General features: G+C 47.6%; 1 protein-coding gene across 1 annotated transcript in view; it reads left to right on the forward strand.

Annotated features, from left to right (window-relative positions):
• Positions 1 to 12,019: 12,019 nt before the first annotated feature.
• Positions 12,020 to 23,168, forward strand: part of ZFYVE1 (zinc finger FYVE-type containing 1) — a 33,946-nt gene continuing 22,797 nt past the window's right edge. The window contains exons 1-2 of the mRNA XM_073638874.1: positions 12,020 to 14,015; positions 21,076 to 21,580. Of these exons, the coding sequence (XP_073494975.1) occupies positions 13,533 to 14,015; positions 21,076 to 21,580 (988 nt within the window). The 5' untranslated portion in view covers positions 12,020 to 13,532. The remainder of the gene's footprint in view (positions 14,016 to 21,075; positions 21,581 to 23,168) is intronic.

Raw genomic sequence — 23,168 nt, forward strand, 5'->3', positions numbered from 1 at the left:
TTGGCTTACCTCCAGCATGCCCAGAGACTTAACCCGTGCCAAGCTCGGTGGTCCTTGTTTTTTGCTCGCTTTGATTTTATTCTTCATTTTCGCCCGGCTGACAAAAACATCAAGGCGGACGCCTTGTCCCGATCCTTTCTGGTGTCTGATGTCGAGGAAGAACCGAAACACATCATCGATCCCACCAGAGTAATGCAGGTGGCTCCCGTGAGTCTAAATCGTCTCCCTCCCGGTAAGACGTTCGTATCAGTACCTGATCGGGAGAAGATCCTACACTGGGGTCACTCGTCTAAACTAGCTGGCCACGCCGGTCAGAAAAAGACCCTCCAGCTTATTACCCGGCACTACTGGTGGCCTACCCTGCACAAGGACGTAATAGACTTTGTTTCTGCCTGTGTGTCCTGCGCCCGCAACAAGGTTCCGAGACATCTGCCAGCCGGTCGCCTCTTTCCGCTCCCAGTACCTGCTGCCCCTTGGCAGTATATAGCAATGGACTTTATAACTGATCTCCCCGTCTCTGCCGGTTGTACGGTCATTTGGGTGGTCGTTGACCGCTTTTCCAAGATGGCTCATTTCGTTCCCCTGCCAGGCCTCCCGTCTGCACCCGAGCTGGCTAAAGACTTTATCCGCCACATCTTCCGTCTTCATGGCCTGCCCCTCCACATCGTGTTGGATCGTGGGGTACAGTTCACCTCACGCTTCTGGAGAGCCACTTGTAAACTGCTAGACGTCACCCTGGACTTCTCCTCCGCTTACCACCCACAGTCCAATGGTCAAGTGGAGCGGATCAATCAGAACCTGACCAGTTACCTCCGGCACTTCGTTAATGCCCACCATTCAGACTGGGTGGATCTCCTGCCATGGGCCGAATTTTCTTACAACAATCACGAGAGCGAATCTTCCTTCAAATCCCCGTTTTTTGTTGTCTTCGGTCAGCATCCTCGGATCCCATTTCCCATTTTCCGGCTGCGGAATCTCTTGTTAACAAATTTTCCTCCATATGGGAGAGTACCCGATCCGCACTCCTTCTGTCATCCGAGCGTATGAAAAGACATGCTGACAAAAAACGTCTGGATCCTCAATTCTGTCCAGGGGATAAGGTCTGGCTCTCGTCCAAGTATGTCCGGCTCAAGATTCCTTCCTATAAGTTAGGGCCTCGGTTCATCGGTCCTCTGGAGGTCATCAGTCAGATCAACCCGGTGGCCTATAAATTGAAACTCCCGGCCAACTTGCGGATCCCTAACTCCTTCCATGTATCTCTCCTCAAACCTGTGGTACTTAACTCTTTTTCCAAGTCTACAGGTACGCCTCCTGCTCCGGTTTCCGCTGAAAACGAATTTGAGGTAGAGAACATTCTGGCCACCAAAAGGGTAAGAGGGAAGACCTTTTTTCTAGTAGATTGGAAGGGGTTTGGTCCTGAAGAGAGAACGTGGGAGCCCCGGGAGAACATCCATGCCCCTCTCATCCTAGCTAAATTTCTCTCTGGCCTAAAAAAGGGGGGGCCTAAAGGGGGGGGTACTGTAGCGCCGGTGTCCCTGCCCTCTGCTAGGCAGGGACGCTGTTCCCCTCACCCCTCTGCTCCGAGCCCGGCGTCCTCCTCCCGCTCTGCTGGCAGCGCGCGCTCCTTCCCGGCCACTGTGCTTAGGGTGCGCGCGCGTGCGCTCCCTCCCTCTTAAAGGGGCCGTACGCGCCGTCCTAAGGAGTCCCCGGCCAATGGCCGGAGGACTTCACCATATATAAGGCACCTCCTCCAAAATGGAGGTGCCCGAGCAATGTTGTTGCACTGTTCACTACTCTGCTTCAGCCCTCAGGTCCCGTTGCCAGTTACCTGCCAGATTCCTGCCAGTTTGCTGTCTGATTCCTGCCTGATATTCCGCTTACCTGCCTGCTAGCCTGAGGTCCGACGGTCTGCCTACCGACTCCTGTCAGTCTGTCTAAGGACCAGCTTGCCCGCTCACCTGGGAGCGCTCTTCTGCTACCTGCCTGCTAGCCTGAGGTCCGACGGTCTGCCTACCGACTCCTGTCAGACTGTCTAAGGACCAGCTTGCCCGCTCACCTGGGAGCGCTCTTCTGCTACCTGCCTGCTAGCCTGAGGTCCGACGGTCTGCCCTCCAACTCCTGTCAGTCTGTCTATGGACCAGCTTGCCCGCTCACCTGGGAGCGCACATCTGCTACCTGCCTGCTAGCCTACCTGGAGGCTCCGCCGTCATGTGCTGTGACCACCTGCCATTCCAAAGACTCCTGCCCGCACACCTGGGAGCGCACACCTGCTACCTGCCTGTTAGCCTACCTGGAGGCTCCGCCGTCACGTGCTGTGACCACCTGCCATTCCAGAGACTCCTGCCCGCTCACCTGGGAGCGCACACCTGTTACCTGCCTGCTAGCCTACCTGGAGGCTCCGCCGTCACGTGCTGTGACCACCTGCCATTCCAGAGACTCTCGCTTGCTCACCTGGGAGCACACATCTACCATCTGCCTGCTAGCCTACCTGGAGGCTCTGCCATCACAGGTCGTACCTACCCTTTACCCAGAGACTGCCCCGGTCACTTTCCGTGACCTCCTGCCCGTTCATCCAGAGACTGCCCCGGTCACTTGCCGTGACCTCCTGCCTGTTCATCCAGAGACTGCCCCGGTCACTTGCCGTGACCTCCTGCCCGTTCATCCAGAGACTGCCCCGGTCACTTGCCATGACCTCCTGCCCGTTCATCCAGAGACTGCCCCGGTCACTTGCCGTGACCTCCAGCCCGTTCACTCAGAGACTGTCCCGGTCACCTGCTGTGACTGCCTGCCCGTCTTCCCTGGTCGCCACCCGCTCCCTTACAAGGACCGCCCCCTTGTATAGTAGCTCAGAGGTTCCGCCTCCCAGACCCGTTACAAAGACATTGGCCTTGGATAAATTGGCTGATCAGTCAACATCTTTCAAGGACGTCACACAAGAACCAGGGGAATCGATGGAGAGATATCATGCTCGTCTAACTCAAATGTTTAGTGACCTTGGCTTCAGTAACCAAATAAAAGTTCAACGGACACTGCTCATTTCCTCTTTTGTTGAGGGCCTTCGGGAAGCTCTGAGGAAGCAATTTCAAGCAATTAGACCTGAATATGCTACATTGGATCTTAAGGATGTCTTAACGATAGCTAAGGGATTCGAAAAAACACTCCCTGAGAAATCTATGACTACCTCAAACAGAAAGACCCATATTCTATGGACTGATGTGCAACACCAAACCCAGAAACCTCCATTATCTTGTACCAAAGATGTCTGTTTCAATTGTGGTAATCCGGGTCACCAAAGACGGGATTGTAGGGCCCCTCTTCAAGGACGCAGATTCAGAAACCGCAATGAGGATAATCGCAGATTCAACTATCCTCGACGCAATGACCAATACTACGAACGACCACCACAAGCTCGGATACATCCAGATACCAATCACACCGCTGCTCTGATGGATCTAAATATCCAATAGAACAAGGGCAAGCCCGTGTCCACTACTTTGGCTTCTATATCTGGTCCAATAGCCCAAGTAACTATCAACGTTCAAGGCAAACCCTTACCGTTCCTTGTAAACACCGGTGCAGCCAGAAGTGTTATCAGATTACAGGACCTGCCTTTTCCCGACCTGATATCCTCTGAAGCCGTGACATGCGTGGGAGTAGATGGCAAGCCTACTTCTAACAAGCTCACCCGCAAAATACAGGTTGGACCATACGAAGATGTGTTTATGCGTCTTGTGGTGTCCCCCACTTGTCCTACTAACCTTCTGGGAGCAGACCTTCTTCAAAAGTTAAGAGCGACCATCGCCTATTCATCAGATGGTCTCACCATCACCATCACTGACCTGCTCGATCCGAGTGAAGAGTGTTAACTTCAAGCCGCACCTCTGCTCATGATGATGGACGAAGCTGCTAACACCACCTCAAGTGTTCCGCCAGAAGTGATGTCACAGGTCCCATCTACTCTATGGTCTACTGGCCCTGAAGATATTGGACGTCTTGCTGTACCTCCGGTACGGGTCATTCTTAAACCTGGACATCAACACCCTAGGGTGCCCCAATACCCACTCAAATCTGCCCAGGAAGAGTCTTTAGGCACTCAAATCAAGGCTCTCCTGGAAAATGGGGCACTAGTCAAATGTAACTCTCGCTGTAACACGCCTTTGTTTCCAGTAAAGAAAAGGACATTAAAGGGAGAAGCCCCGAAGTACCGTATGGTTCAAGATCTCCAAGCTGTTAACGCTGCAACTGTACTAGAAAGTCCAATTGTGCCCAATCCACATACATTATTGTCAGAAATACCATCAGATGCAAAACGTTTCACTGTCATCGATCTGGCCAATGCTTTCTTCAGCGTACCACTACATCCAGAAGATTGGTATCTGTTTGCCTTCACTTACAGAGGATCACAATACACCTGGACGGTCTTACCACAAGGAGCACAGAACTCACCAAGTCATTTCTCTCAGGCCCTTGCCTATTGTTTACAGCCGTGGAGAGAGACTAACCATCAAGTTGTCCTTCTTCAGTATGTGGATTACCTCCTACTATGTTGTCCAGATCACGCGACAGCTGAAGAGTCGAGTCTCAGTCTTCTCCTTCATCTTGCACAACAAAACTGCAAGGTGTCCGACAACAAAATCCAGTGGTGTCAGCCCAAAGTTGTGTTTTTAGGCCACTGTCTCTCTCCAAACCTGAAACATCTAACGGGTGAAAGGAAAATTGCTATTGAGACCGTTCCTCTACCAAAAGGACCTAAGCAATTACAAGCTTTCTTAGGACTTATCACATATTGTCGCCAATGGATTCCAGATGCCACAAAGCTGATGCAACCGTTGTACGATGACCTCAAGAAGTCAGCTTTTCCACTACGTCCCAAATCCGTGGAAGCCTTCTACGCTCTTAAACAGGCCATACAGTCTGCACCAGCTCTTGGAATTCCAAATTATCAACTACCTTTTTACTTGTTTGTCAGTGAAGTAGCAGGACATGCTTCCGGAGTCCTAGCACAGAAACATAGGGGAAGAACAAGACCCATCGGCTATTACTCTGCCCGCCTGGACTCGGTGTCTCAAGCTTCCCAGACTTGCCTCAGAGCCGTTCATGCTGCACATATGCTTCTGGACAAAACTTCTGATATCATTTTAGGACATCCGGTTCTCTTAATGGCTCCACACGACATAAAAGCTATTCTTGACCAAACTCAACCTAAACATCTGTCGCTGCAGCGTCATATGAGACTCCAATGTTCCCTCTTGATTCCGGATAATGTCACTCTTGTCCGCTGCACCATCCTCAACCCGTCCACGCTACTTCCTCTTTCCAGGGGGGATGTGAATGATGATATTGATGCTCTAAATGAAGATGCCTTTACACACTCAGAGGATCATGACTGTCTCGAACAGATGCAGGAAGAAGCTGCCTCCATGAGAAAAGTGTCTGAAGACCCACTCGAGCATGCTGACCTGACTTTCTTCACCGATGGTTCCAGATTTGCAGATGAAACAGGAAAATTCCATACAGGATATGCCGTGGTTATACATGACCAGGTCGTCTCAGCCGGATCTCTACCCCACCACACATGTCTGCACAAGAAGCGGAACTTAAGGCTTTGACACTGGCCTGTCAGGAAGCGGCTGAGAAGGTGGTCAACATCTACACGGATTCAAGATATGCTTTCGGAGTGGCTCATGACTTCGGCATTATTTGGGCAGCCAGAGGATACCTCACATCCAGTGGAACTCCTGTAAAGCATGCTGCTGCCATACAAGAACTTGTGGGCGCTCTAGATCTACATTCAGAGGTTGAAGATCTAGAGATCAAAGCTCACGGGAAATTGGATTCTCTAGAAGCAAGAGGGAACTTCTTTGCTGACAAAACAGCAAAAACTTATGCTGTGGATTCATTTAGGAAAGAGAAAGCAGTGGTGTACGTGTCTCAAGACACTGAAGGAGGGCCTCAAAGCCCTCTTATGAAATTTATCCATTTACATCAAGACAAGACACCGGATGATGAAAAGAAGTCATGGCAAGAAGCAGGAGCAAAAAAGGATGAAGATGGAGTCTGCAGGAAGAACAAAAAGATCTGTCTACCTCGTAATCTGTACCCCTCGGTGACAGAATGGGCACACAGTATCACCCATAGAGGTAAGAGTCAGATGAATGACTTGATTTGGAAGACTTATATGGCACCTGGAATTTCTACTGTCATCCAAAAATATTGCAAGTCCTGCTTTGTGTGTGCAACATGCAATCCAGCACCGCCTCAGAAAGTTACTCAGAAACATTTGGCTAAACCACTCTATCCCTTTCAAAGAATTCAAATCGATCATATTCAAATGCCAAAAGTAGGGAAGTACGAGTATGTACTGGTAGTGACTGACATGTTCTCGGGGTGGCCTGAAGCCTATCAGGAAAACAACATGACTGCCAGAGTGACTGTTAAGAGACTGATGACTGAGGTAGTGTGCAGATATGGAATCCCAGAGGTAATTGAGAGTGACCAAGTACCCGCATTCATTGCAGCACTGACTAAGGAACTATGGACATCAGTAGGGGCCGATTTAGGTTTACATACTCCATATCACCCCCAGAGCAGTGGTAAAGTAGAAAGGCTAAATGGCACCTTGAAAAACAAAATACTAAAAGTCAGTCAGGAGGTCAAACATCCTTGGACAGACATTTTCCCATTGCGTTATATTCAGTCAGAAACACTCCGAGGGGTCCCACTAAACTTACACCATATGAGATTCTTTTTGGGGGGGCCTCCAATGTTCGGTCAATATTTTCCACAACAGCTAGCCTCAGGAAGTGATACTCTTGTAAATATGTCTTTGCCCTTACTAAAGAATTGTCAGTAACACATGCACAAGTTTTATCATCCATTCCAGATCCAGATTTCAGTGAAGGTACTCACACTTTCCAACCTGGTGACTACATGCTGGTAAAGAAGTTCACCAGAAACACATCCCTGGAGCTGAGATTTGAGGGTCCCTACCAAGTGCTCCTGACCACTCCTACTTCAGTCAAACTTGAAGGAAGACCGACGTGGATACACGCCTCCCACTGCAAGAAGTTTATGCCTCCATCAGAGCCTTCTACATAATGTTGCATATCTTTTACTTTGTGTGTTGTGCCATTCTATACTCATTTGTAGGAGCACAACAGGTCGCAATCACCCAAGCAAGAGGGGTGATCACGTTCTGGTATAACAACACAGCACACTTTGCTTCTTTCAAATTCGATTATTGTGATGTAGTACAGTGTAATACTCAATGGGTTTACTCACCCTCTGCAATGAGTCAACCGGCACAGCTGAGATCAGGGCAACAATATATATGTGTTACGGGAGATGGATGGGGACAAACTTGTAGTTCATGGAGGGAGGTCAGGTGGAACACTGGTGAAGATTGGGGGTATAGACCAAACACTGCCTTAAATAAACAAGATCCACAGGGTAAATCCCTACTCACTAGGATGACACATTCCCGTACAAAAGTTCTTAAGCCTTGTGATACCATCGGGCAATGTAATCCTTTAGTCCTCAACATGGCGATAAGGGCACTTATCTGCTGGGTACATATGTATACCGTGTGTGTGCCAGTTGTGCCCAGCTGGGTATGTTCAAATTAGCAGACATAAAAGAAATGTCAATGAAAGATAATAATACACACTCAAACTCCATAATGTTCCGTATCCAAAAATTTAACAAAATGATAGCCGATGCAAATCCCACATTTGAAGATATTCTTGCCGTTGAAACGGGGTACACTAAGACTAACTTATGGTTGAAGTGGATGAAATATATAGCCAACCAATATAATAAATCCAATTGCTTTGTCTGTGCAGGAGCAAGACCCCACTTGGGATCTGTCCCTCTAGACCAGGGGTCTCAAACACGCGGCCCGCGGGCCGCATGCAGCCCCTGAGGCTGCTTTATGCGGCCCGCAGGCACAGACCCCTTGATGATCCCGACCAGGTCCAGGAGGAGCCGCCGACAGCAGCGCTGCATTGCCGCACAGAGACTGTTTCCCAGCACTGCATTTCCAATGCCAGCCGCTGGCCAATCAGAGGCCAGCAGCTGATATCTGCGTGTCGGCGCAGCGAGTATGACGTCATTGCCATACGCAGCTATCAGCTGCTGGCCTCTGATTGGCCGGCGGCTGGCATTGGAAATGCAGTGCTGGGAGACAGTCTCTGTGCGGCAATGCAGCGCTGCTGTCGGCGGCTCCTCCTGGACCAGGTCGGGATCGTCAAGGGGTCGGACTCTGTGGTGCCTGCGGGCCACATCTGCAGGAAGGCCGCCGAGGGAACGGAGGACGGGTGAGAATCATCTTTTTTTTTTTCTATTTTATGTGTGTGAAGAACAGGGGGCACATAGCCACAAGAGGGGACCTGAATGGGGCACATAGCCACAAGATGGGGCACATAGCCACAGGATGGGGACCTGGATGGGGCACATAGCCACAGGATGGGGACCTGGATGGGGCACATAGCCACAAGATGGGGACCTGGATGGGGCATATTACTACAAGATGTTTGCCATTATTACTATATGATGCTAATTGTAAGACAATATTACTGAATGTGGCCAATTGGGGGAAACAAAATTGTAAAAATCCAAAAAATAAAAATAAAGCATGAAAAAATATTGGGCACTAAAAATGCTGTTTTATATGTAAACTAAAGTAAACACAAAAAAGTGCACGTTTATTATCGCCACATCCATAACGACCCAAGCTATAAAAAAATAAACACGGAAAAAATGTTCAAAAGGTGTATACAAAAAAAAAATGGTATCACTAAAAATGTCACATTGAACAAAGAATGCGGCCCCCCAAATTCAAATTTTTTCCATGTGCGGCCCATATACCCAGCCGAGTTTGAGACCCCTGCTCTAGACTTACCCTCAGATGTGGAAAAATGTTTTCTGAGTCTGTTCTCTAACAAATCCCTTGACGGAATGAATTGCGAAAACTGGAAAAAGAAGTACCCCATAGTCACAGAAACATCTAACCCGGGTCAAGGCATTACCATATACCCGGGAAAATACACCTGTTATACCAGTACCGAAGGGAGCACATTTTTGGGTAATTTCACAAAGGGATATTGCAGTAGATATAGTAATGCAACCAGAGGAGACCTGATCAACCAAACCCAGTCTATTTCTGATGTTTTCTGGATATGTGGAGACATGAAGATCAGAACTCATTTAGAAGGAGAATAGATAGGAGAATGTACACTAGCCAAAGCCATAATGCCCTTCTACATAGCAGCAGAAGGTAGGGAAGCCCTAACTTCAGAAGATCTCCACAGAACAAAAAGGGAAACCATTTCGGAACCAAAAGGCAGTTTCGACCCCCACATTTATATCGATGCTATAGGTGTTCCAAGGGGGGTACCGGATGAATTTAAAGCCAGAGATCAAGTCAAAGCAGGTTTCGAATCATTTATCGTACCCCTAGTGACCATGAATAAAAATGTAGACTGGATCAATTACATCTAGAGAATCTAGAGATTTGTCAATTACACTAGAGAAGCTCTTCAAGTTTTAGCAGACCAACTAGGCCCTACATCGATAATGGGTTTCAGAACAGAATGGCCCTTGACATGATATTACCAGAAAAAGGAGGTGTTTGCAAAATGGTGAAATCTGCATGTTGTACCTATATTCCAGATAATACAGGTCCCACCGGGAAGGTTACAGTAGCCATAAAAAAGCTAAATTCTCTACAAAAAGAATTAAAAAGGAATTCAGGTGTAGAAGATCCTTGGGACCAATACTTTTCGTGGATGAATGGATGGCAGAGGTGGCTAGCTCAGATAGGCGTGGTTATCCTTGTCGTCTTAATTATTGCAGCTATTATCGTTTGTTGCGTTCTTCCTTGTGTTAGGAAGATGATCGAGAAAGGAGTAGAAACATCAGTGCCCACCTTCCTAGCTCAAGAGGTTAGTTATTCTGCAGATATACAACAGCTAGGCCCCCTTCAGTCTTTTACAGTCCCCAACTAGGCAGTCAGAGTAGGTGTACATGAAGCCTCTGATGTCATAGTGACACTTAACACTGATGGGTGAGGGACCCACAGTAGGGACAGAAGGTTAATAAAGTATTTAGGGGGGACTGTTGAGGAGAGCTATAGGCTCAAATACTTAATTAATCTCAAGACATAGGAGATTGAGAAAAAAGACCCAAAAAGTGTATTATTTCACCTTACATAAGGTTGTTTAGATTAAAAGATGGCTGCCATTTCCTGTTTCATCACACCATGCTCCGTTCTGGGAGGAAGCTGCATTCTATAGAAGGACTAATCCACCTTGATGACCTCATGGACCAACCCTTGATGACCTCATGGACTACACCCCCTGATGACATCATGGATCTGCCCATTGGCTAACCAATGAATACATCTGGTTACTCCCATTCTAGGGTTAACCGAGCCCTATTTACAATCTATATAAGTCTATGTTTGGGTTGAATAAAGACACTTGGAGCTGTGCCATAGCTGATCAAGGAGAGCTTACATCCCACTGTGTGTGTCTGATGTTATTCTTTCTTGCATGCACTTGATCATATCCATTAGGCCAGGAGCAGGCAACTAGTGAACATACCAAAGTGTTCCCCCTAACAGAATCGACCCCCATCACCTGACGGTTCAAGTGATGGGGGTCACTAGTACTTGCCTCCTGTGGAGTCGGAGTCGTGGAGTCGGAGCCCATTTTGTTGGAGTCGGTATAAAATGGATTGACTCCAACTCCTAAAATATATAATAAATTGGGTACAGTAGTTCAATGCAGTTTGTGGGGAATATTTTTTCATAAGAATTTGGGAAAGTTATGAAATGTCCTATAAATGTCTGTCCTATTCCTGATCTAAGGGTCTAGACCAGTGTTTCCCAAACCCCATCCTCACGGCCCCCCACAGGTCATGTTTTCAGGATCTCCTTAGTATTGCACAGGTGAGAGAATTCCTGATGCCTTGATGATACTTCAATCACGTGTGTAATACTAAGGAAATCCTGAAAACATGACCTGTGGGGGGCCGTGAGGATGGGGTTTGGGAAACACTGGTCTAGACTTTTAGCTGAGATGAATCTGTGCTGCAGTAAATTTATCACTTAAACATGAGCCATGTATGAGGGAGTCGGAGTCGTGGAAATTGAGGAGTTGGGGGTTTGACTTCCGGCTCCACAGCCCTGGAAGCGAGTAAAAGTCGGCATAGGTTTCTACTCCGGGACAACCCTTTAGGAGTGGGGACAATATAATATGAGGGCTTGGTCGGGGTCTGTATAAATAGGGGTCGGGATAGGGTATTTATAAATGGGATGGTCTATTCTGTATGAATGTGGGGTATAGGGTCTTTATAAAAAGGTTTCTGTAGAATGGGGGTCTTATCTAGGGTCTTTATAAATGGTGGTCTGGTGTCTGTAGAATTGGGGTCTTTATAAATGGGGTTCTGATATCTGGAGAATGGGGCCTTATCTGGGGTCTTTATAAATGGGTGTCTGTAGAATGGGGTCTTTATAAATGGGTGTCTTGTGTCTATAGAATGGGGGGTCTTACCTGGTTTCTATAGAATGAGGGGTCTATACAATAGGTGAGGTCTGATCTGAGGGTCCCATTTCTATTGGGAGTAGGGCTCTACATTTATTTGGGGGCCTGGTTTGGAGGCTAGATTTCTTTGGGGTTGCGGTGTCCATGGTGGTCTGTACTTGGATGAAGGGGACATCTTTGCTCCCCATGATTCTAAGTCTGTACGCTGGAGGCGTGTCCTGTATAAATGGGCGGGGCATACAGGCAGAAATCGTCCTGTAATCGCTGCTGTCCTAGTGGGGGCTCTGGGTAGCCTGAGCTGTGCGTGATGTCGGGGGCTGCAGTCACTTGTACTCCGCCATCCATTTCCCATAATCCCCCGTGTTAACCCTCGCAGTCCCGGCCCCGTACAACACACTGTTTACTACACGGTGACCATACAGCTCCGTCCCGCAGGCCCAGTGCGGAAATTGCAGTAAAGTCATGTGACCACTGCTTACACGTGACTCCTACGTCATCACTCCTACCGGGAGCAACTCCATTCTAGGCAGGACCGTATCAGGAGACGGTGGGGAGCGGAGCCGGGAGCGGAGTAGTCCCCGTTATCTGCACACTCTCCGCTGCTCCCGGTGGACACCGTGGGTCCCGTCTGTGGAGCGCTCCGGGGCCCGGGAGGAGCTGCCGTGTGATCCCTGAGTCACTGCCGGATGCCGGCGTGTGGTGTAAACAATAGGTGGCTGAGGTGTCCGCCCGGAGCCTCCGACCTGCGCTCCGGTACCGGAGTCCTGCGTCACATCCAGCCCAACCCGCAGTGACCGGACAGGACTGAGCCCGGACATCACAGTATACGGCGGGGACAGGAGGCTGTCACCCGGGAGCACCGAGGGCTGAGGAGCCAGAGCGGGACCCTGAGAGGACTGCTGATCCCAGAAGATCCCTACAGATCTGCGGCAGATCACTGATCGGATCAGGGAGAGCAAACCATTCCCGCTGCGAACATCGAGCCACAAGACGATCCCTACTGTTACCGAGTGATCTGTATCGATACCGCGTGACTGAGGACGATCCCTATCGATACCGCGTGACTGAGGACGATCCCTATCGATACCGCGTGACTGAGGACGACCCCTGTCGATCCGGCGTGACTGAGGACGACCCCTGTCGATCCGGCGTGACTGAGGACGACCCCTGTCGATCCGGCGTGACTGAGGACGACCCCTGTCGATCCGGCGTGACTGAGGACGACCCCTGTCGATCCGGCGTGACTGAGGACGACCCCTGTCGATCCGGCGTGACTGAGGACGACCCCTGTCGATCCGGCGTGACTGAGGACGACCCCTGTCGATCCGGCGTGACTGAGGACGACCCCTGTCGATCCGGCGTGACTGAAGACGACCCCTGTCGATCCGGCGTGACTGAGGACGACCCCTGTCGATCCGGCGTGACTGAGGACGACCCCTGTCGATTCCCCGGGCACAATAGTAATAATACACTAGTTTTTATATTGTTATCCTTCAGTTTATTTTGCATCTCTCCCTGTTTACGCTGGATAGTCGGGTCAGGGCGGATGACTATTGTTCTTTATGGTCACGGTGGCATAGCCAATCGGTGACCCGTCCTGACGCCAGGCAGTGGCATCTCAAGGGACAAAGATTTGGCACACTTCTATTTACCAGATCTGTTTTTGCTACATGCCAGTAGGATATAGAGAAGTTTTTTTTTCCTCCTCGCCTACCATACAGTACATATGGTGGTCTGCACCCCGGGAGGCATCTCAGATTTTCTGACCACTTGATAATGACGTGTCTCCATAGACCTTCCTGAATACGGGGTAATTTTGGAGTCGCCTTGATTGAATTATAATGGGAATTCAATGCACTGCGCCTCATTTCAAGCCTTAGGAAATAATATTTTTATTAGTTTTCCTTTAGAACAACATTGCTGTAATTTTATCCATAGCCTTTACCGTTTAGAAGGACCTTTTTGGCTTTTAGTTTTTTTAGATAGAAGATGAGTAGCCAGGGCCCGGCGGGTGACAAAACGATCATGACGGCTTTGATGTGCCAGGAAAATTTTGCATGTTCTGGAAGCGAAGAAGCCGCGTTTGAGTGTGATGAGTGTAAGACGTTGCAGTGCCAGTGGTGCGAGGAGGTTCTGCATCAGCAGGAGAGACTCCAGAGCCACGAGCGGACTCGGATCCCACCGGGCTACGTCCCCCATTGCTCCTCGTGCAAGGGGGCAAACAATGGCAGCACCGCAGGAGCGAGACCTCGGGCGGCCGTAAGGTGTCTCTCCTGCAAAATTGATCTCTGTGCAGACTGTCAGAAGCGGACTCACTCCGGAGGGAACAAGCGGAAGCATCAAGTCACCTTTTACCAAACTACAAAGAGCCCCCAACCTCCAGAATGTCCAAAAGTGGATGACGAGACCCGGAAGAAGATGACCGAGAAGGTGATCAGTTTCCTACTTGTGGATGAAACTGAGCAAATTCAGGTATTTATATCTTTATATCTTCCTACTTTTCTATCAGCATCCTATGCTGTAGCGCAGTACACAGTTTACAATCACGTTCTGTCCCCAATGGGCTAAAAGTCTTAATTTCCCAGTTTTGGCCAACACTACTTGATGCTATCTTTTAGGTACTTTTTTTGGTTGTGGGAGGAAATTAGTGTACATTGTCATGAGCTGCTCAAGAAAGGGAGAAGACTTGTGGGGCGATTCATCATTTGTAATTCATTGGTGACTTTTTTTTTTTTGTCTTATTGTACTGATTTTTTTGCACCAAATTCTTCAAAATGGCTCACGTGTTTTGATTTGGTGCACAATAAAAGATGCCCTTTTAATTTTGCGTTTAACCGTTTAGTACCAAAAGTTGCCAACAATGTAAAAAGTTGCATAGTTGTCATTTTTTTTTACATTTATTTTTAGACAAGTTGAAAACTCTGCCAAAAACCTAACTCCAGGCAAGGACTAAAAAAATGATTTATTTGGTAATATTCACATTTCATTAATCTGTCTAATTTATGTGGATAAGCTAAGTTGTTGAGGAAAAATCGGAAAAGACTTAGAAAAGTAAAAAAAGTGGCGCAAAAAGTATAGCGCGTAAGGCTCAAATAGATAAATGCTTGGTAATCCGCCCCCCCCCCCCATGGTCCCCAATGACAAGCCGCAATGTCAATTCCCATGTTGCGGATTTTTCCGCAGCATTTATGCTTCGCTCAAAAATCCGCAGCATGTCCATTAATTTTGCGGACACGCAGCGTAATCGCCGCCATTGACTTGCATTGAAACGCATAATATCCTTGTCAGTACATTTGTATACACGGATATTATGCGTTTCTATGTGCGGATGGTACCCGGGTCTGGAGAAGAGGAGACTCTCATCCAGACCTGGGTACCATAGAAACTGTGAAAAAAAGAATTTAAAATAAAAAATAAAGTTTATACTCATCTTCCGTTGTCCGTCCGGTGTCTTGCAATGCTCCCGCTGTTGTGAAGGACCTGCCATGACGTCACTGAGTCATGTGACCCATCACATGGCTCAATGACGTCACTGCAGATCCTTCACACCACCGTGAGCTGCCCAACACATCGGACGGAGCAGACAAAACACCAGGAGGGCAACGGACGGTGAGTATAAACTTTATTTTTTACCATTCTTATTTTTTTTTTTTCTAACTAACTTGGTCACACTACTATAAATCCATGCCGGTTGCATGGATTTATATAGTGTGAACAAGTTGTCAAGCACTTTTCCAAGTGATGCTAAAATCGCTTGGAAAAGCGCTTGATAACCCGCATGCAGAAATGCATGCAAAGACGCTTCACTTACGCTTCTACCTGGCAGGAAAAACGCATGTAAAAAACGCATGCGTTTTTCATGCCAGGGAGAAGCGTAAAAAATATGCAGCATTTCTGTATCGTGGGCACATAGCCTAAAGGAGGAAATCGCTCCAGAAAAGTGGAGAAAAGGCAGTGATCTCCATGTAGATCGTACATGTCAAACTCTGGCCTTCAGGGTAATTTGACCCGCTACACCAGAACTGCCACCCCTATGTGGAACCCATTATTCTGTATGGAGGACTATGTGGGGCCCATTATTCTGTATGGAGGACTGTATGGGGGCCCATTATTCTGTACTAGATGGTGGCCCGATTCTAATGCATCGGGTATTCTAGAATATGTATGCGGCCGACCGGGCGCAATCAGCAAAGTGGTGTTAAAATTTGGCGCCTATATCGCAGATTGGTCACGGCCGGCGGTCGCGACTAATCAGCAGAGCGTGGTTTAAAATTGGCGCCAATAATGCTGATTGGTTGCGGCCAGCGAACGCGACCCATCAGCAGAGCGGGGTTTAAATTTGGCGCCAATAATGCTGATTGGTTGCGGCCGGCGGTCGCGACCAATCAGCAGAGCGTTGTTTAAATTTGGCACCAAAATTGCTGATTGGTCGCGTCTGGCGTCCCCGATCAATCAGCAGAGCGTTGATTAAATTTGGCGCCAATGTGGCTGATTGGTCGCAGACGCCAGACGCGACCAATCAGCAGAGCGTTGTTTAAATTTTGCGCCAATGTCGCGTCTGGCGTCCGCGACCAATCAGCGCAGCAGTGTTTAAATGTGGCGCACAAATGGGTGATTGGTCGCGGCCGCTATTTAAATGTGGCGGCAAAATCGGTGATTAGTCGCGGGCAGCGGCCGCGACCAATCAGCACAGCGTTGTTTAAATTTTGCCCCAAGATCACTGATTGGTCGGGTGCGGAGACCGCGACCAATCAGCGAATCGTATTGGTGAGGACCGGGGAGCGCCGCTGCCTGTGCGGCTACTTTCACTGCGAGAAGCCGGGAGATGAGCGACTGCTCGCAGCAGAAGTATCCCGACCTGCAGCGCCGCTCCCCGGTCCTCCCTTCCGCATGGAGGTCAGCGACGCCGGCGGTCCTTCCGCTGCTACCGGCCGGGAGATGAGCGCCTCGCGCCGGTCATCTCCCGGCTGCATCTCCGTCCCGCAGATGGGTCCGGCGGTCGAGGTCCTTCTGCTGGTACCGGCCGGGAGATGAGCGCCTCGCGCCGGTCATCTCCCGGCTGCATCGCCGCTGAGCTCCGTCCCGCAGATGAGCCGCTAACGGCCGCCATCTTTTTTCAGAAATCCCGCGGCGCTGATTGGCCGCTGCCGGACCCATGAGCGACGCGGGATTTCCAAGACAGACGGACGGACGGGATAAGACGATTATATATATATATGTATGTATGTATGTGTGTGTATGTGTGTGTGTATATATATATATATATATATATATATATATATATATATATATATATATATATATATAGAGGACTGTGTGGGGGCCCATTATTCTGTATGGAGGACTATGTGGGGCCATTATTCTGTATGGAGGACTGTGTCGGGGCCCATTATTCTGTATGGAGGACTGTGTCGGGGCCCATTATACTGTATGGAGGACTGTGTCGGGGCCCATTATACTGTATGGAGGACTGTGTCGGGGCCCATTATACTGTATGGAGGACTGTGTCGGGGCCCATTATACTGTATACTGGTTGGCCCGTAACTTTGTCCAAGTTTTTCATTTTGGCCCTCTGTGTGTTTTGAGTTTGACCTCCCTGATGTAGATGTTGCCCTGGATTAGATTAAATCATAGGACCCCAGCACTTCACGGAAACCACTGAGCCGTGGACCCCTGGAAGTGAACCCACCTGGAGTCTGCACTTGTTCAGCTGTATTTACACGCACAGACTACTGACCAATCTTACAGATGATGGAGTGTCCTTCAGGTATCTGTTCACACTCTGCAATCGTTGCGTTTAACAAACACATTTTTCAGCGGATAAAAGAAATTTCAATCAGATCAAATGGGCATTCACACACCAATTTAGGCATGATTTGGAAAGAAATTAGTAATTTTATCTGCACCCTCACTTATATAGGATTCCGCCCTCGGTGCCGTCATGGGATGATCTCATGAGCTGCGATGTCACATGCCTAAAGATATGCTTCCTGTGCTTGATGCTACATGTTCCAGCAGAGGTACCATGCATACATATAAGCTTCATTATTTCTAACTCGATACAGATGAGGGTGTCACGGTCTGAAAGAGACAGCCGGTGGGCATTATGAGACCCCCAGATTACTTAGGGTGGCACTAGATGTGATCACTGAAGAGCGGAGTACTGAGTGCGGACAGGTCCTTCATACTCATACAGTCTCCATAGGGAAAAAATCATTCACCCAGTAAGTGATATTTGTTCATTCGTGCCACTTGACACTGGCGTTTCAGAATAATTTTAAAGCCAGTGAATATTGGGGGTAGAACAAATACCGTATATGGCATCTTTTTCCATGAGCGAGGTTGCACAGCCGAAGATTGCGGTGTATGGCATTGTCTGACTCTCCCCGGACAGAAGATATGAGGGGAAAGGCATGTTGAGTCGGGGGACGTAGCCTCCAGACGACCAATCGGACCACCCTTGTAATAAGTGACTTTTATTTATTCAGGTAACTGGGCTATTGAACCTGACATGAAGAAAGTAATGAAGGAACCCAAACCTTCAGCTCAGATTCTGCTTTCTATTTCTCGGATAGGCCACAAATCGGAGTGATCCTAAGTATAGGCGATTAGCAGGAAATCACAGAAAACCCCTGTAGTGTTGCACTTGTATTTATTTATGATGAATGGCGATATTAAACACATTGGTGAGATGTCCCCCAGGTACAGCACAGTTATTGTTTGGTTGTTATGTGTGCAGGCTCTGGGGCTTAATAACTCCTCCGTGCTCCACCGTGATAAGTAGATTGCAGATAAAGGTATTTATTAAGATTGGATCCGCCCTAAACGGCTCTGTGTGTGAACAGTCACTAATCATGCAGTGCGCAGGAGTCTCCTCTCACTGTGAGCGTTACGGAGCGCACACTTACAGTGCACGATGGGCTAAATTTGCACGCGGACCCGCAGCACCCACTATTCTGGTCCAATATACAAACCAGACTAGTGCTTGTAAATAGCAGGCAGTCCTTGCACCGTCTGCTTTGTGCAGAGCTCACAGGGTCAGTCATGTCCACAAAGTTCATCGCTTGTCTGAACTTAATCTTTTTTTTTTTCCCATGCAAATTCCTGTATAAGCAATTGCAATTTTTGTAGGCTTACGTATAAATTGCAAAAAAAAAGCCACAAATCACCATAGTTGGTAAAAAAAAAAAACAACTGTCCTTTATTCACCCTCACCAGATAAAGCGCTGAGTCTCCACCACTGCTGTTCCTGATTTCTGTTAGTGAGCTCAGTGACTCGTGCTCTTCTACATCGGCATATCTTCGGAGCTCAGAGATTGGCTGCAGCGCTGCTGACATCAATAGTAACAGGAGCAGCAGACACTCAGCACTGGACCTGGGGAGGATGCGTCAAACAGAGTTTCTTTGGGTTGTTTTTACTACTGATGCAGCTTGTAGGAAAACTTTTCTAACATATGGCAACCCCTTTAAAATTTAAATAGGACTGAGGAAGTTCCCTTAGGTTTATGTGCTAGGGAAAGTTCAGCGGAATCCCCCCCATTTCTACTGCTTCTAAAATACACACGCAATTGGGAAGTTTTGTTTTTTGTATTTTTTGAATGGAGGTTTTCTGGTTTTAAGCCTAAAGGTACATTTTATAGAATTTGATAATGTAACATGCCGAATCCTAGTACTGTGCACTCCTTAAGTGACCGCTCCAGTAGCGACGTGCACACGGGATCACGTGCCCACTGCTTTCTTTTGTTCTCCAACTACAGACCATTGAGGGAAGTGGGAGACAACACGGGTCCACGGTCCCACTAATTGTGATATAGATGAAGTTTTGTAACTTTATGTTGTTTCATTCCTTAACTTTTTAAGAGATCTGCAGTCCTGCTCCCAGCCTAGAAGTGGATACATTGTATCCAGGCTATAGACAATGCTCTGTAAGCTAAATCCAGCTGCACCAGAAAGTACAGATATCTCACTGAAAGTTTGTTACAATGTATTATACCAGACTGGATAAAATTGCACCACTCCTTAGGTGATGCTCACACAATGCATTCCCAGTTCTTTTTTTATTTGCCACGATTTCCCCCAAAAATGCGGTAAACAGAATATGTACACGAGACCTTAGGCTTTTTTCACACTTAAGTTTTGCGATTCAGTCAAGAGAGGAGAACAAGTATAATATAGTAAATGCCGGATCCCTGGCATGCTGTTTACCAGCGGCGCCATCCATCTGGTTTCCAGCATGGCACCTGCTGTGCGCCTTTGTATGGTGTTTTGTACTGATCTGCCATGGAGGCTCCATTGTCTCATGTGTATTTTCCTCTAGTGTTTTGGAAAAAGACATAGGCCCCGATTCATCAAGACTGGCGTTGTTCACATTAGTTTTGATGAGGGGGTGGAATGGAGTGCGAGGCTCCCGATACATTATGAATCCCGTAAGGACTGGAGTAAGACTTGTGGCATAAGGGATGCCACTGCTTGTCATCAATTTGTTTAATGGGGGTCCCAGATCTGCCCACTTTTGTCTAAACTGGGCAAAAATGGCTTTAAAACACCAAAAAAATCGCAAAATTTTTGCTCAACACTCTCTTGAAAGAGCTTTTTTACAAAAGCTGTGATGAATCGGGGCTGTTGTTTGAAGATCCGGCCAGGGTTCATAGGGAGAGATTGGACCAGTCTGGTGCTGTCCCCGACCAGCTTTTCACCACATCGTTCCAGGTGATTGTCAGATCTCTCTTTTGTAAATACATAGGAGAGACCTGTCAATCAACTAGAGCGGTGTGTGGATCTTAAAAGTAACTTCTCTCTGAAACGCCTGAGGGTTTCAGCAAAACCCACACCTGTCAGCAATTGTGCGCCCAGGGTCTGATTCATGGTGCTCGTGGTTTGGGCAGCCTGAGTCACCTGAAAATTTCCCTTAGAATAAAATAAAATCGTAATTTTAACTAAATCCTTTATACGGGTGCCCGATACCTGCTGGCCATGCACAAGACTTGACAAGTGACTGACAGATGCCACATCCCTAGCACCTCTCAAGTTCGTAATAAGAGCATCTGGCATTAAAAGTTTACCAAGGTGAATCTCACAGATTTTCCACCCATTTTACTTGAAAGATCTGGTGATAAGATGATCTCTGATGTGTATGTTGCTGGAAACCTCCATTATCAGTGGTTTTCAAGGAGGGTGAGAAGGTCTTGTGGTGCCTATTAAAATCCATGGGACACCCATGTAATGCAAATATGTCCAGGGTCAGGCAAGGTGAGAGCTTCGTTCTTCAGCTCATGTCAACTTTTCCTATTAGAGGGGTATCTTGAACTTTGGGTCTCCCACCTCTATTACTGTATCAGATGAGTAAATCAGAATTTTAAAAACATTTGAGGGTAGAAGATGAAACAAAAACGAACAAAAGTCGATGAATGGCCCATAGCAACTGATACAAATTCTCTTCTAATTTTTCTGAAATTGTTTGGAAAATTAAAGTAGCATTCTGATTGGTTATTACTGCTTGTGACCCCTTTTCTTAATCTTTTTGAAACTATAGGTGGAAAATGAAGATGACTTCTTGGGAAAACTGGATTGCAGCCCTGAAGATTTGGTAAAAGTTGTCTCAATTTTCGGAAATACCGGCGATGGTAAATCTCACACTCTTAATCACACGTTTTTCTACGGACGTGAAGTTTTCAAAACTTCTCCTGCTCAGGAGTCTTGCACAGTTGGTGTTTGGGCAGCGTTTGATCCTGTCCATAAAGTTGTGGTCATCGACACGGAAGGACTTCTCGGAGCTACGGTCAACCTGAGTCAGAGGACTCGGTTGCTCCTTAAAGTCTTAGCAATTTCAGATCTAGTGATCTATAGGACTCACGCAGACCGTTTGCACAATGATCTATTCAAGTTCCTCGGTGACGCCTCTGAAGCCTACTTGAAACATTTTACTAAAGAACTGAAAGCCACCACTGCGCGCTGTGGATTAGACGTACCACTATCCACTTTGGGACCTGGAGTCATCATCTTTCATGAAACTGTACACACCAAACTATTGGGATCAGGTAAGTAGTAATTCTACCCCAGATAAAGTACTGTAATCACTGAATCATCTGCAGCTTTGCTCATTTTATAGAATGGTCACTTTAGGTCTGGCCTAGGTCACCATCGTGCTCACCTTAGGTCTGGCCTAGGTCACCATCGTTCTCACCTTAGGTCTGGGATAGGTCACCATTGTGCTCACCTTAGGTCTGGGATAGGTCACCATCGTGCTCACCTTAGGTCTGGCCTAGGTCACCGTCATGCTCACCTTAGGTCTGGGATAGGTCACCATCGTGCTCACCTTACAGCTGGGCTGGGTCACCATCGTTCTCACCTTAATTCTGGGCTGGGTCACCATCGTGCTCACCTTAATTCTGGGCTGGGTCACCATCGTGCTCACCTTGCGTCTGGGCTGGGTCACCATCGTGCTCACCTTGCGTCTGGGCTGGGTCACCATCATGCTCACCTTGCGTGTGGGCTGGGTCACCATCGTGCCCACCTTGCGTCTGGGCTGGGTCACCATCGTGGTCATCATTATTACTTGGTAATTTTTAATGCGATAAAGTAGATCCACAAAGATTTGCTAATCGTACAATACATGAACAATCCGCCTGGTGTAGGTCATTTATGTGCATTTTAGACACTTTATTTGCGGACTTTCCCCATAGACTTGAATGACGTGTGGAAAATCCACAGATATAAAACACATGTAATTCGCACTTAACTCTATCAATGAAGTTTTATTAAAACTAAGAAACAAAACTTTTCCAAAACAAATTAGGTTTGTTTAAGACATGACCTCAAAAAGACAAAAATGCATATAAAAATGTACTAAACGCAATAAAAAAGAGCAAGTAACATAAATTAATCAGTTGGTGCAGAAATGTTGCTGAACAGCATCAAAAACGCACCAAATATGCACCATGGGAACATAGCTTTAACGTGACATGTCTTCCTGCTGCTAACTTATGGGATACCCATGACCAGGTTTGTAGGCTGGGAAATGCTGGCTTAGAGGCAAAACAAACTAACTTGGAGGTTTAAAGGTTTTTTTTCAGAACTATTGTTAGTGTTTAGGCCCATAGTAAAAAAACAAACAAACAAAAAACAGGCAGGTAGTTGCTAACAGAGGTAACTACCTTCCTGTTCTACCCAGTGAGTGTGCACGGACCGCTCCTGCCAGAGATTCAGCTGCTCCACATCAACAGAGCAGCTCTTCTTCTTCTGGGCTGCTCTGTTGACAGAGTGTGACTGCTGACGTCATGCTAATTGACTGCTGGCTCCCTGCAGTTAGGCAGTGGGGAGCCAGCTGTCAATCAGCATGATGTCGGCAGACACGCCATGTCAACAGATCGGAAGAGAAGCTGCTGCTTTGTCAGCGTGACATCAGTGGAACCTGCTGAATCGCTATGCAGGTGCGATCTGGGACTGCTCTGTGCCAGCAGAGATCGGCACTGGGCACAACAGGCAGTAAATTAGCAACTACTTGCCTGCTAGTTCTTAGGCCCGTAATAATAAAAATGAATGGTCCCAGATAACCCCTTTAACTCCTCTGTTGTCAAGGAATAACTCCTCCCAAAGAAAAAAATCTATTGGCAAATATATATTTTA

The sequence above is a fragment of the Phyllobates terribilis genome, unplaced genomic scaffold (assembly GCF_046119375.1).
Source record: "Phyllobates terribilis strain yellow unplaced genomic scaffold, ASM4611937v1 Scaffold_7__3_contigs__length_470593459, whole genome shotgun sequence".
NCBI lineage: Eukaryota > Metazoa > Chordata > Amphibia > Anura > Dendrobatidae > Phyllobates > Phyllobates terribilis.